This window comes from Haemorhous mexicanus, chromosome 6 (genome assembly GCF_027477595.1).
Source record: "Haemorhous mexicanus isolate bHaeMex1 chromosome 6, bHaeMex1.pri, whole genome shotgun sequence".
NCBI classification, from domain to species: Eukaryota; Metazoa; Chordata; class Aves; order Passeriformes; family Fringillidae; genus Haemorhous; species Haemorhous mexicanus.
This window is the reverse complement of record NC_082346.1, coordinates 8,859,249-8,873,455: the sequence shown is the minus strand read 5'-3', so window position 1 is coordinate 8,873,455 and position 14,207 is coordinate 8,859,249. Positions and strand designations below refer to the sequence as shown.

At 37.3% G+C, this 14,207-nt stretch overlaps 1 protein-coding gene across 1 annotated transcript in view; it reads right to left on the bottom strand.

Annotated features, from left to right (window-relative positions):
* Positions 1–14,207, bottom strand: part of SPON1 (spondin 1) — a 188,422-nt gene that overhangs the window by 113,979 nt on the left and 60,236 nt on the right. The window contains exon 6 of the mRNA XM_059848395.1: positions 11,297–11,445. Within this exon, the coding sequence (XP_059704378.1) occupies positions 11,297–11,445 (149 nt within the window). The remainder of the gene's footprint in view (positions 1–11,296; positions 11,446–14,207) is intronic.

Here is a 14,207-nt window from a genome sequence, read left to right as displayed (position 1 = left end):
AAAGTGAATTTATATGGGATGTAGAAAAATTGCATTTCCATTTGCAAAATGAAAAAGCCTCCCTACTACAGTTCTAAGAAGGTCTGTGTGGGGGATTCAAATTCCTATACATTAAAAAAAAATCACTTTTCACTTTTCCATCAACACAAGCTGTTTCCTGAGTATCTCAGCACAAAGTCCTTTCATATCGTTTTAATAGCCAAGGGCTTTTATTTCTTCGCAGCATTGTGGATTTTTATAAGCCAAAGATAAATGGAGATATAGCAATAAACCTCAATGGCAAATAATTTTTTTTAAATTCTTGGATTCCTTTCTTAATCTAAAGGCTGGGGAGATGTGTGCATCTTGGGTTTGAGAAAGCAAACTATTCATGGCTGATCAATGACAAGAGATTGATAAAAATGGAAAAGCTAGTGATGCTCAAGCAGATTTTAGGCAGTGGATCTGGTTACATATTTTTATGTCTAGCTACAGACTTTTGATGTAGTTTGCATGGATAAGAAAATTATTATAAACAGTTTCCTCATGCCTAAACATTAAACTATGTATATTAAATGGCTGTGTAGGTCTTTGTAAATTATACACATTTGTGTGCACATACATTCCACTTTGTGTATATTGCTTTTAGCTGATGATGACAAAGATCTACTTCTTCCTTTGGTTTTTATTTTAAAAGCACGAATCACATGGTGAAGTTTTCAGCAGAAAGCACTGCACACAGCTCTGGAAGAACAACAGCAAAAAAATTCACATGTTCTGAAGTGTTGTGAGAAACTAAAGCTGTGAGTGTGGAGCAAAAGCGATGATACGTATGAGTATTTAAACTGAATTAATTGTTTTGGAGGAACACTAAAATGTTATGGTTTCATGTCCTGAAGCATAGATGTAAGGAACAAGAAACATTGCACTGCAAAGGGTCTGTGGATATGAGTCAAATTGGATTTGGAGTACAAGGGTTTGTCTTCCACTTTCTGGAAACCCATGACTGCCCATTCTTCCTGCTTTCATTCCTCTCACCCTCACAGAAAATTGGCAGTTCTGATAAAGTTATGCTGAAAATGAAATCTTCAAGAAATCATTCATTCTCTTCCCCTATCCCTCCACTGTCAACTAATGTAGGAATATACATCCAAACAAGAGCACTGAAATCCCATCTCATATCAATCAATTTAAACCATCCTAAGGCACAAATGCACTCAACTCTTTCTGAACTCTTGCTTGCTTTACAGGTGCATCTGTCAGATATTCAATAAACAACTCCAAACCTGCTAATACCAATAACTGATCTGGCTTGTGAATTAAAATAACATCATTAATTGTGGAGCCCAAATGTTCTTTAAGCTATAATTTAAAAATGCTTCATGAACTTTTTATTCTTTCCATATTTCAACAGAATTCATAAATGGAATTTAAAAAAAACCCTGTTCTCTCTATTGATACTTATTCTCTCTCTATTGATACTTATTCTTAAAAAAGATATTTATGAAGTGTTCAATGCAGTAAAAGTATTGAAAGCATTCAAAGTATAAAAGAAGAGAATCATTTCATCCTCAACATCTAAATTACTATTGCCACACTTTTGTCTGTGCTATATTGGGAATATAGCACAGACAAAAATTTTAAGATGCATTCTATTTCTGCATATAGACTAATTCATGCAGTCTCTTGCTAAATTTTTTGTCCTTTCCTAAGATTGAGGAGTATTTTATAGAAGAAACCATGTGAAGAGGTATAAACTGATTTGTCTAAGCTTGAGGACTTCCTGTATTGGTAAGGTCTAAGGTGTTTAAACACCCCTGAGACAACTCCGGATAAAGTGGTGGCCTCTTCTCACTCAGAAAGGAAATGAACATTTCAGGCGTCTATCCACGCAGAGAATCAACTCCCTTCTTGTGCTACAGCCTAATATTGGCTTTAAATGTCCACATTTTTATTTGAAAACAAATTTTCTGTGGAATATTTCTAGTTACGAATATACCTACTTTTCTACTTTTGAGCCAAACATTTTAAATAATTTGCTAAAATATCAACATCAAAGAGGGATGTGTGTCAGTGGAAGGAACAGCTTGCACAGGATCCTCTCTACTCTTGTCTCCTTTCCAGTAACTTATGCATGACCTTTTTTCCACAGAATGTTCCTGGAGTAGCAGGATGCACCCCATGCCCTAAGTGAGGGCATTTATTTGAAGATATCACTGGCTGAAGCAAGAATATAATTAAGATGAGATGAGTTTCAAGGAGAGAGCTGAGGAAGAATCCAGAAACATCATCTTAAAAGGAATCTAGAGAGTTTGTAACCAGCAGTTAATTACAAAATCAGACATTTTAATTCCAGCCCTGTGTTAACCCTTGAATCTGTTTCAAGTTGCAGCAGGTATTCCAGTCCCTAAATCCATGCATATGTTATTTTCCATCCAGATTTGACTGGTGAACTTCAAAGAAACACACAATCTGCAAGCAGGTCATTCTTTCCGGAGGTAAAGACTAGTCAACAACATAAACCTCCCCCCTACTAAAAATAAGTATTCCTACTTCTGGTTTTGACTGACAGAAACTACAACACGTTAAGAGTCCTTTTGGATTCAGGCTAGAAAAACAATTTAGGAAAACAAAGTTAAAACTTCACTGAAATACTTATGAATATCCTCCCTGTTTTGTGTCTTGACCAGTTGATCTATTACATATTAATACAGATGTAACATAATACCTGAAATTTCTGCTCTCTGAACATTAAATGCAATAAAAAAAATTAAAATCAGTCTCTGGGATCTAGTATTCTGAGAAGAGCTGTCTTAGAAAAGTACAGAGGCTAAGAAATGTTCATATGGATGATGTTCGTACATGGTATTTTTCTAAGCATTCTGCTGAATTTTAAGTGGATATAAGCATGTGATAAAGAGTGACAGGTCTGAACTGAGGTTCCTAAGCAAACAACCCCAAAAAAAAGTTAATCCCAGAATGACAGTCTTTGCATTGAGGGTTATTTCCTTAGTTTTTGTTTATGTTGAAAATTTCTCTGAATAATTAAGCATTTGCAAGGCAAATGAGCTGTAGGACTCTTCAGCCTCAGCTGTTATTGCATGCTGTTCCTTTGAACAATATTTACCATGCAACAAGAGAGAAAACAAAGAAGATCCTGTGGTTCCTGACAAATGCTGCTAATGAGGGTTCAGACCCTTGTTTAGCCTTTGCAGCATCTCCTTAAGAGGCAGCTGAATGCCACCAGCTCCTCAGCCACTGCATTTTAATTACAGCTCCAGCCACTGCAGATGAAAACACTCAGAGGGAAATTGACTTGTCCCTAATTTAATTTTCAGTGGTACTCTGACCCTTTAATAGCAAACTCTGCTGAAGTCCACAGGAGTCTGTGCAGGGTCTCCCACAGGAGGAGGAGCCCAACCATCTGCTCTGCATGCCTGGCAAACAACTCAATTTTATTGGTGTTGCCTCTTCTCCAGTTTTTGTTACTTAACATTCTGCTTGTGCTGCTGCAAGGTAGCTTCTGAGTGCCTCAGAGTCACTCAAATGTCAGGATTTAGAGCTGCTATTCCAAACCAAAATAGTTGCAGTTAACACAAATAATTTCCCTAAACAAAGTCTGGCTTTGGAGTGCTGAACTTCTGCTGTCCCTCAGTAACAGCAGCACATGAAGAATCATCTGAAATTCTCATGTTTTAAAAATACTGCAGTGATAGACTGAAGGGAAATAATTTGAAAGTCATTTAATCACATCTTTCCACTGGATGAATCTGCTACAGGTAATAATTATGATGCAGCAGAACAGCATGATAAGATCTAACTGCAAGAAATGAAAAGGCAAGATATTTTAAAATACTAAAATTAGCAAATGATGTCCAGCAATCCAATCATATTGTCCGAAACAGGTGACATTTCCTTGTGACTTCTACGTCTATGTGCTGGAGAACTGAAATTACTGCATGCCACCCAAAGGGATGGATCTATCAGGAGCAAATGTTTCCTCACTTAGCACTGCTTTGCTGCAATCCAGATAGCTATGAAAGAGCCAGATAAAATCTTCACAAGCTTTGGTGGGCCTCTTAGTTACTAAAGAGATTGGAAAAAGGGTAGGAATTTTGATAGGCCCCATTTCCACACAATTTAGTATCAGAATTTCCTGAGAAGATGGGTCTTTGAGTAAAGCCTACTTTTTTTATTCTTGATGGATCTGTCTTCTGGAAAAAAAATGTTTGAAGATCTTTTATTCAAAGAGAACCTGATTAGTGGATTTTACTGAAATAGGTGTGTTTCTCCCTGTTTTATCAGAAATGGAGGGTCTGTGATGATTAGAAGAAAATAAACAGCAAGGCAAATTGAGGTAAAAATGAAGGAGCAATTAAATGTTGATCTAACTTAACACCATAACTCATTGTGTGGTTATGCAAATCATTCAATATCAATTACTGAGTAATTCAGAGTGCAAAACTCGAAGACTCCTATAAAAGTTAGAGGTGTGAAACCTCTGGAATTCACAAGATGAGAGCTGACAAGGTAGAGTTTTAAGAATCAAAACTTATGATGCAATATTGATTAATCAAATAGCAATGGTTAATCAATGTTAAAGGCACAGAAGATTAAAGCAAAAAAGAAAAAGGTTTAGTTTTCCAAATGTTATCTCTCCCTGTTTATTATCAGAAAGAAAGCCTTAAGCTGACAAGGGACGAGGGAAGGCAGGAATAATTGAAGAAAAAAGACACTATTAACTAAGCCACTATTTTGCTAAAGTTTCGACCAAAGGCTAAATAAAAGTTTGAAATTATATTCTGCCTTGTCCTCCAAACCAGGGAGAGGACCACAATAATAAAAAAGACATTTTATACAAAATATGTTCAACATCTGCCAGCCATCACAACCCTACAGACAGAAGAACCACACATGGAGCAACTGTGGCACAAGGACTGTGCCCTAATCACTGAGAGCTTATCCACAGCACAATGATATATTCAGAGGACTCCAGTTTTTCTATTCAGTTTTTACTGGCTGAGCTGCTTGAATTGTTCATGTTTTGGCCCAGAAAATAATACACCACTTAAAAATGGTTCTTCAGAACCTAATTTTGTGAAAGAGTCATTATCTTCAATGGTTTTTAGACTAGCAAAAGGTGTTTTCTGGCACAGAATGCAGCATCACCTAATTTCTTATTAGGGAAGTGCATCTTTATTATGATGAGATACTAAAAAAATAATGGAGCTGGGATGAACTTTTTTTTGTTGCTGTTTTTTAAAAAGAAAACAATACCAACTGAATCATTCTAATTACAGATTCCAACAGAAGTTAATTAAAAGATGGAAGCCCCCCTGGAAGAGGTGTTCTGAGCCCTGTTGTATGAGTTATTTATTGGCACATAAAGCTTCTCTTTAGGACATAAGTAGACAACTATTTCTTTCTGGAAGAAATACTTTATGAAATTTAGCACAGTATACAAGGGTTTCAAAATTTCTAATTTTCAAAATGCCAAAGATTCTGAATCATTATATAAGGTACATCTTCCAAAAGGAAAACATGATAAATCTACCATCTAGCCTTTTCAAAAAGTATTAAAAAGGACCATAATTCACAGCAGAGGTGGATGCACAGAGTGCAGAGGAGTCTGACTGAGCAAAGAGAAGCCTAGAAGCCAATTTACAACCAAGCAGCTTGATCTGCCCAGAATTAAAATAAATACCCCATTAAAACCATGCTGTCAGGCTGTAACTAAAATGGAAAGCATGCTGGGCCAGAGTCCTGCTACTTCACTGCTACACCAAGTCCAAAAGCACTGAATTTCTTCGGGCTTTACACAGAAACCTGAAGGGCTTCTGGAAGAGCAGCAGCTGTGCTTTTCATAGCAGCCTTTATGGCCACAATAATTTTCCTGTCTTTTCCACAGGGAGAGGCCTCTGAAACCTGCATGGGAGCAAAAATGCCCTCCCTGAGGACTAAGGAGAAAGGAGCTCTGTTGGGGATGTTGGTGCCATTCACTGAAGGTTTGGTCAGGCAAAGGTGAAACATCTCAGGTGGCCAATTCCTTCTGGTTCCCCTGAGTAACAACAGCAGCAGGAATATAAACTTCAGTTCATGGCAAAATAATCTAATTCCCTTCACTTCTCTCAGTGTCTTCCTCCAAGGAAGGCCAAGCCACCCATGTTGTCACTAATTTTTTAGTTCCTTTAAACAAAACACAGAAGGAACTATTTCAAGAAAAATCAGTTTTCCCAGTGCAATTCCCAGCCTAATTCCCAGGGATTGTCAGGTGTTTCCTGGTCTCCGAGATGGAGGGTTTAGGGAGAATTTTCAGCTCTTCTGCCAAGCACAAATGACCTGAATTGAACCTCCCTGGCTGGCAGATTTTAACTTCCCTAAGCACACAGTAACAGCTGATTCAAAAAGCAAACTTTTGAGCTGGTTTTAGTAAACACAATAATTTGCCCAGTGCTATAATAAAAAAGTGATCAATATCCTGCAGGTTCCTCTTTGTAATTCAGGTGATTTACCAGCCTCAGGAAAATCGAATGACCCCATTCTTCTGTGGAAGAATACAGCACTACCTTACAAAACAGGTCATAAAATGATAACTATTCAGCTAAAATACTGAAATTACTTTTAAAAAAATCAATCAACCAAGATGAATATAACGATGAATTTACTTTAATTTTTACTTTCTTTCTTTTTTTAATTAGAAAAATCCAAATCAGGACTATTTTGTAAAGATAAATGTTTGTATGGATTCATAGCAATTACACATTTTTTTTTCTATAGAAAGTTTTTGTTGTTTCAGGTTTCACCTCCAATTCACACACACAATTTAAATTATTCCGTGTCTAAAACTTTACAAGCACCTTCCTGGAAAACAGAACTTGCTGTTTTGAAAGGTCTGGAGGCACACTCACCTTTCATCTGAGGATGCTGAAGACAAACTAAAGAGTCATCCCACTAAAAGACATTTCAGAGGGCATTAAACCAAACCTGCAAGAATGTCAGCTCTGTGGCTCCACAGGAAGCAGAGAGTGCACACTGCATTTTCTGGAGAAAGATGCAAGCTGCAGAATATTTCTTATATTGGTTTAAAAAAGAATTGGTGGCAAAATGACTGAATATTTATTCAGAAATAATTAGGCAAAACCAAATTATTTCACTTAAGGTGAAATGTTTAAAACAATGTTTCTATTTTAGTCTTTTTTTCATCAGCCTAGGACATGAGATTTTGAATTACACTTTACTACTTCTGATTCATGCTTTAACCATCTTGTTTGTCTGGTCATGTGTTTAAACAGAGAAATCCCAATTTGAATGCAGAATTTTTCTTTCAAATTCTGCATTCATTCCCTATGAGCCAGTTTGTCAAATAAAGGGTTTGGGGGAAACCAGAATTTCTCAAAAAAAAGTGGAAGTGTGAATACATCTCAGAGGGATGTGAGGTCAGTGCACATTCTCCCCCTCACATGACTCCTCTTGCAGCCTTTGTTTGTTCATTTATAACCCCTGAAATCCAACGCTTGTATTATCCCATTGTACACATCAACCACTTGACAGATTGTTTTAGCAAAACTCTGATGTGCCCTTGCTTTCCTTCCAGGCTTCCAGGAACAGTTTACCAAAAAGGCTGATTAGTTCCTTGAAGTTCTCCCAGATAAACAAACTGCAGAGCAAGTTTACAGTGTCCAGGAGTATCCATGCAAAAACCCCACACAGGCTCTTTACAAAGCAGAGCAGCCCCAGGTGCCAGACAGGAGAAAAAGCTGCTGAGGATGCAGCATTCTGCATTTGAGATGACTTTTTAGTTTGTCTTCAGCATCCTCAGATGAAAGCTGAGTGTGCCTCCAGACCTTTCAAAACAGCAAGTTCTTTTTTCCAGGAAGATGCTTGTAAAGTTTTAGACACGGGATAATTTAAATTGTATGTGTGAATTGGAGGTGAAACCTGAAACAGCAAGAAATTTCTATAGAAAAAAATATGTAATTGCTTTGAATCCATACAAACATTTATCTTTACAAAATAGTCCTGATTTGGATTTTTCTAATTAAAAAAAGAAAGAAAGTAAAAATTAAAGTAAATTCATCGTTATATTCATCTTGGTTGATTGATTTTTTTAAAAGTAATTTCAGTATTTTAGCTGAATAGTTATCATTTTATGACCTGTTTTGTAAAGCAGTGCTGTATTCTTCCACAGAAGAATGGGGTCATTCGATTTTCCTGTCTGAAGCTGGTAAATACAGAATGCAAAATGTTCATGCTTGAGGATCTTCCATTTAATGAGACATAATTATTAAGACACTTCTTAACAAAGCTCTTTGAAAGAAAGACCTTTTGTTTGTTTGTTTGTTTTATACACTGTAATTTTTTTGTAATAAAACCCAAAATAATAAGATTTTTTTTCCTTTAATAAAACCTCAGGTAATTTCAGTGACAGATGCTGGTTACATAAGTATTATCATTGTTGTTAAAAATGAAGGGATCGGATTATTTTTGGGTTAAGAATGAGTTATTGTTTAGATAACATTAGTTTTAGAGGTTCTGAGATTTTAAAGGAGTAAGCTATTGGTCATAGTTTAAGAGTAGTTACAAGTCTTTGTTACAAGACGATGTCTAACTTTTTAAACTAATAGACAGTTATCACAGTGTTTATTTTGCTTTTCTAACTTATTACCTTTACTTATTTCTGTGGCTACTTTTATCTAATGGGTTTCTGTCTCATGTCTATATAGAAGTTTTTATTATAATTTCTTAACTCTTAGCTTATTCTATACAACCACACCCCTAACTTATAAATTCTTTACTATCTTACCTAAAACAGTTTCTTACTTACTTAAGGCATATTCTTACTTATAACCATAGAAACATTTATGATTTTTCTGCTTAATGTCTGTGTGTTGCGTTTTTACATCAATTTAAGCATCTTCTAAGGCTGCAGATCAAATCTTTTTGTGTTTGTGGAAGTTTCTGTTTTTCTGATTCCCAGAAAATAAGTGTCTGTGTGCTCACCTAAGAAACTGCCTACAAAACTCAGCAGACACACAGCAAATTCCCAGTTCTAAGTGTGGACCTGGAAGAAGTGCACCAACTGCAGTGAGTGAGCTCTAAGTCCAGGCATCAGAATTAAACAAAAATTGCCTTTCCTGTGTTTTCAAAAGCTGCTTGGAGAGTGATTTAAATGAATTGCATCCTCCCATCAACACAAGGCTGGTAGGACAGCAGAGAGGGGGAAGAAAGGTAAAATAAGAAATGAAAAAGGAACAAAGAGATCCTGAGGTAGATTGGAACATGTGAGGAAGGAAACAAATCAAATTTCAAGGCAGGTGGGGATATTGCAAAGGACAAAGTGCAATTAAAAAGAGAAAAATACCAGCCTGACTTAAATGTCAGCAAATTAGCTCCTGGCATTGCTCTGCTGTTTTGGTTGCAGAATTTTACTTCAAAATCTCTCAAAAGTTTCAGTGCCGCTTAAGCACATGTTAAAAAGAAAAAAAAAAAACCTCAAATAAACTCAACAAAAATGTTATGGCACTTGATGAAATGCTGCACCATTCTAGGTAAGATCCAAGCAGAATACCAGCTGATTACCTGGAAAAACTGACCCAGGAGAACCAGGGCTGGCCCAATCAGACATCCCAAAGCTGGAATTAACTGTGATGTTCACTAATTCCGTGTTCAGTCTCAGCAGCCTCTGAAGTTGTAGCCATTTATCTATTTGATACACTCCAAAAGTCACAGTCTCCTCTGATTTAAATCCAGTGTATAAACACATCCCCTCATTGCAAATATATGGCACATAATGACAAAGAAGCCAGATTTGGAAAGCAGAGGCGTGATTTACATTTTTTCCCCCCTATATTCCCTTCAAATTCTCTGCCATTCTCCCAGTCCTCAGCCTGACTTTTCCCAAGTGCACCTCTTCTTGCTCCTCACCCAACATCCTTCTCTTGCTCCTGCTGCTTCAGGAGAAGGCCCAGTCTTTGTACAGTCCCAAATCAGATGTGCCAATCCCCTGTTTATAAAGTATTCACCAAGACTGCAACAGAAATGATCTTCTTCTATACAAAATTGCTGAATTTCTTCATTCCACATGGGCCTACTACAAGAAAATATTGATTTTTCCAAGTAAACAGCAAAAATTATAAGTTACATGTGGTATATATAACTCTCCGCTACAATTTTAATCCATCTGTGTTTATATTATTTTGCTGGGATAAAACCCAGCCACTTTCCTGCATAGGATCAAGGCCTACTTTCTATTTCCAGGTATACCAAGGTTTATTATGGTTTAAAGAGGCAATGTGTCCATGATCACATTTCACCCTACACTGAGATTGTTTTTTCCCCTTCATATTTTTTTTCTATCCCTTTTATATATTAAGTTTTTAGCTGGTCTTATTTTATTTTTCTTGGCTTTGGGAGTTTCTTGTCAAATACACCAGATGTTCTTGTACCATGATTATATACACTTAAGAATCACAAGAAAGCAAATTAAATTTAGCACACAAATCCTTTGGCTATATAAGTTTTTTCAAAACAGTCTTTGAAGTTGTTTTATGCTGTTTACATAAATATAATTGAAATTTTTTTGTGTCTCTCAGTGTAACCCTGTATACAACCTACCCTGCAGGTCTCAAAATACTGTGTTTTTAACATGCAGCAGTTAACAAAAGGGAGAATGATTAACCCACAATATCATCCTGAACTCTGCTTTTATTTTTGCTGACTTCATCCTCAGAAGTGTCAAATATAGGAAAGATCCACACAAATGTAGAAAAAGTGAAGAAAAGTACAGAGGTTTTCATGCACGTGTTCAACATTAAGGAAGAGATTATTTTCTTTGTAGAAGAGATTATTAAGGAAAGAATGCTTGTGCCACATAAATAATGATGAGTAGGGAAACACAGCACTTTAGATACTTGTATAACACAAAATGAGGGAATTCATCAAGAAGAAAAATGCAGCACTCTACAAAGTGAATCTAAATGATAAATAATCATTCTCTATTTTAAGGCAGGGGTATTGCTTGCTGTCTTCAAAGTTTTCTTTTAAAAAATTGTCTTCACAATTAAGCCTGAAAAGGTGATTTTCACTTTGCCATCTCTGATTTCTGCTTTACATGGCACACAGATTTTGTAAGTTCCAACTTACTTGTCCTTTCCTGGAAAAAAACCCTTGCCAGCGTAAGAATGAATCAAGAAGGACACGCAGAACTCCTTCTCCACCGAACTGAGAATTATTCAGCAAAATTACATTTCCAATGACAAATTTTTCACAGGCCAAGGGAAGATCCATTTTTTTAAAGTGAGCACCAAAATGCCCCTACCTGCTGTCGAATTTCTTCTTCCATCTTCACTGGGGACCCCAGCTCTGCAACTTGTTTGACCCCTTCACTGGCATATCCTCCATACTCCCACAGGATGTAGTTCTTGGAGTGGGAGCTGCCAATGATGGCAGACCAGTGGTTGGTGCGTCCTTTTTGGGGAGAAAAACAAAACAAAATAAGATGCCTTGAGACAGCCTCAAACAATAATTCCTGACTTCTAATAAAGCTTGGAAGTCCCCACTCATGAGGCTTTTGCATGCTGCCACTTCTCACTACACCAACATACATCTTCAGAGTAGTGAGAACAAGGCAGTGAGTGACAGAAATTGAGCTTAAAGCAGCCCCTCAAAACAACAGGATTAGAATTGTTTTTTCTCACCAAAGATTTCACTTCAGGAAGTTTAAGCAACCTTTAATTTTAAGGTTCTACGTCTAATATTTTTGAGAAGGAAACCTGTTTCAGTGGTCACCCTCAGTTTTAAAAGCAAGTTTTTTCCTTACTGAAGGCAGTGAAGAAGTAAATTTTTCTGTATTCAATCTGTAAATTTTTCTGTATATCTATGTACTTCTTCTATATTCACTGAGTTTTCTTGCTCAGATTTCTCATAATGTAAGAGCTGTAGAGCTCAGCTGTAGAGCTCTTGTTTCTTGTCTTGTTGAATGAAAAAAAAAAAGGAAAAAAGTATAAAGAAAAAGATGTTAGGGAAGTATGATGGAACTGAAAAGAGAATTGAGCAGAAAAAAGGGGTCACAGAAGTCCCACAGTCCTGGAAATAAAAATTAATTCACTTAAGTGTCAAGTAACCTTCTGCAGATATATGGGCTTAAAGGAAAAGGGTGAGAAAATGAACTGCTAACATAAGCAGACAGTCTGATAACAAGGCAAAGACTGTAGGAGATGAGGGAGTCAGAATGATGGAGTGAGACAATATTTATCATTTTTCTTCACAATGCAAAAGGTAGAGAGCAGCAGTAAAAACAGCTGCAAACTGAATTAATGAATGAAAAATGAATAATGAAGTAAAGAAAAGGAATGCAAATTTAAGATGTGAGAGGTGGAACAATGAAATTGAAAAGGACAGTGCAGAGAATTGTATAAAGTCAGATGCAGGAACCTAATCATGGTAGACTAGAAAATAGATGAGAAATAAAAAATGAACACCAACAGCAGGGGAAAAAAGATAGAAAAACATAGGAAGCAAAATAGATAGATGAGAGAGATGACCTAGCAGAGCAGCAAACACAGCAAACACAGCCTTCATAACTTCCCTAGTCCAAACTTTGACCAAAATACACTTAAAGAACTCTGAATGTAGTAGTCCTGATGTTTTCAGAATCGACTAAAATGAATCAGTAATATGTGTGGAAAAAACCAAAACTAAACCTTCCCTCCTCCACAGCTGAAGAGGAGCTCTCAGGAGCTGCAATGTCAGGAGCTGGTTTCTTGATCTAAGATCTAGCAATTGTTCCTGAAATCTGCAGTGGCACCTGCCAAAGCCCAGGGAGATGCTGTCCCTCAGCCCCAGTGATGGGAACTCCATCCTCTCCTCCTGACATAGGGGTCTGGCTGTCCCAAAAGGCACCAGCAGCTCACCCTGAAACACAGCTAATGCCTCAGGTTTAGGTTTTATATTTTGACATTCTGTGCTGCTTTAGTGTGTGGGTCTGGGCTTAATATGAGGGGATGGTGAGCTCTCTGCACAGAGCAGGGAGACAAAACAATTCCTTCTCCAGCTGGGCACCAAGGACAAATGATCCAAATCTCAGCCCAAGAGCACAAACAACGTGGGCTGGAGAGAGAAAAACAAGCAGGATGGGACTGCATGGGCTGGAGCTGTGGTTGGACAATTAGCTCCAATATGCAAGTGGACTAAAAGTTATAAAAATGTGAGATCTCATGACCAAGCCCTCTTTTGCTCCCATCTTGGAGCCATCCAGGCAGAGCCACAGATGTGGCTCCAGTACTGCCAGAGTGCAGCCTTTGAAGGCACTGCAATAAATATCCACTTTATTCCCCTTAACTCCATCTAGCCTCTGTTCCATCTCCTTAAGGCATCACAGCCAGTGACACTGATAGTATAAGATTTTAAAATCACTGAAAATTCAGGGAGCTAGAAAGAAAGTTAGGCTTGTAGGCCCTGGGAAATGTTAGGCCTTGTATTTGCTAGATTATGTGAAACTGCACCTGTGCAGTCAGTATATGATAAATGATATAATTGTTAGATGTGATTAGATATAATTATTGTTTAAAGAATTATGAGAAACTATGTTAGGGGTTTGAGGGGGATCACGAGAAATCCATGCTTGGATGAAATCAATGTACACAATAGAACAATGTAAGTTTAATAATTATTATGTAATTTATATAACGATAGAACGTAAAATATGTTTGGCCTGAAACTATGTCAGAGTCAGATTTGGGTTTGTGTACCCCTGACACCCAGAGCTCTTAGTAAAAGCACCTGCATATAGTTATTCTGTGATTATGTGTTCCTGAACACTAACATCACTAAAGCTTTTGGAAAGAGAACAGTCCCTACAAAACAAAAATGTGTCACCATCAAAAGGAACCTGAGCCCCTGGAAGTCTTTAGTCAAAAGGAGAAGAGATTATTCCCTGTGCTCCAAAGCTTCTCTCCCTCACTGTCCTGGCCAGTACAGGTCTGATGCCTGTGCAATCGTGGCACAGCCTGTTCCACCCAAGAGCCCTTCCCAAAGACACTGACTCTACAGAGAAAGCTCCTGGCCCACCCACCTGCCCAATGAGCTGCTCAAAGTCCTACCTAACCCACCCAAAACTGTTCACCAAACTCTGCTACGTCTGCAAATGTTTCACTCCTCCCTTCAAACCATCTATTTTTTTGTGAGAACAAAGAGAAAACTTGGTATTTCCTAATCTTTTTTCCTCTCAC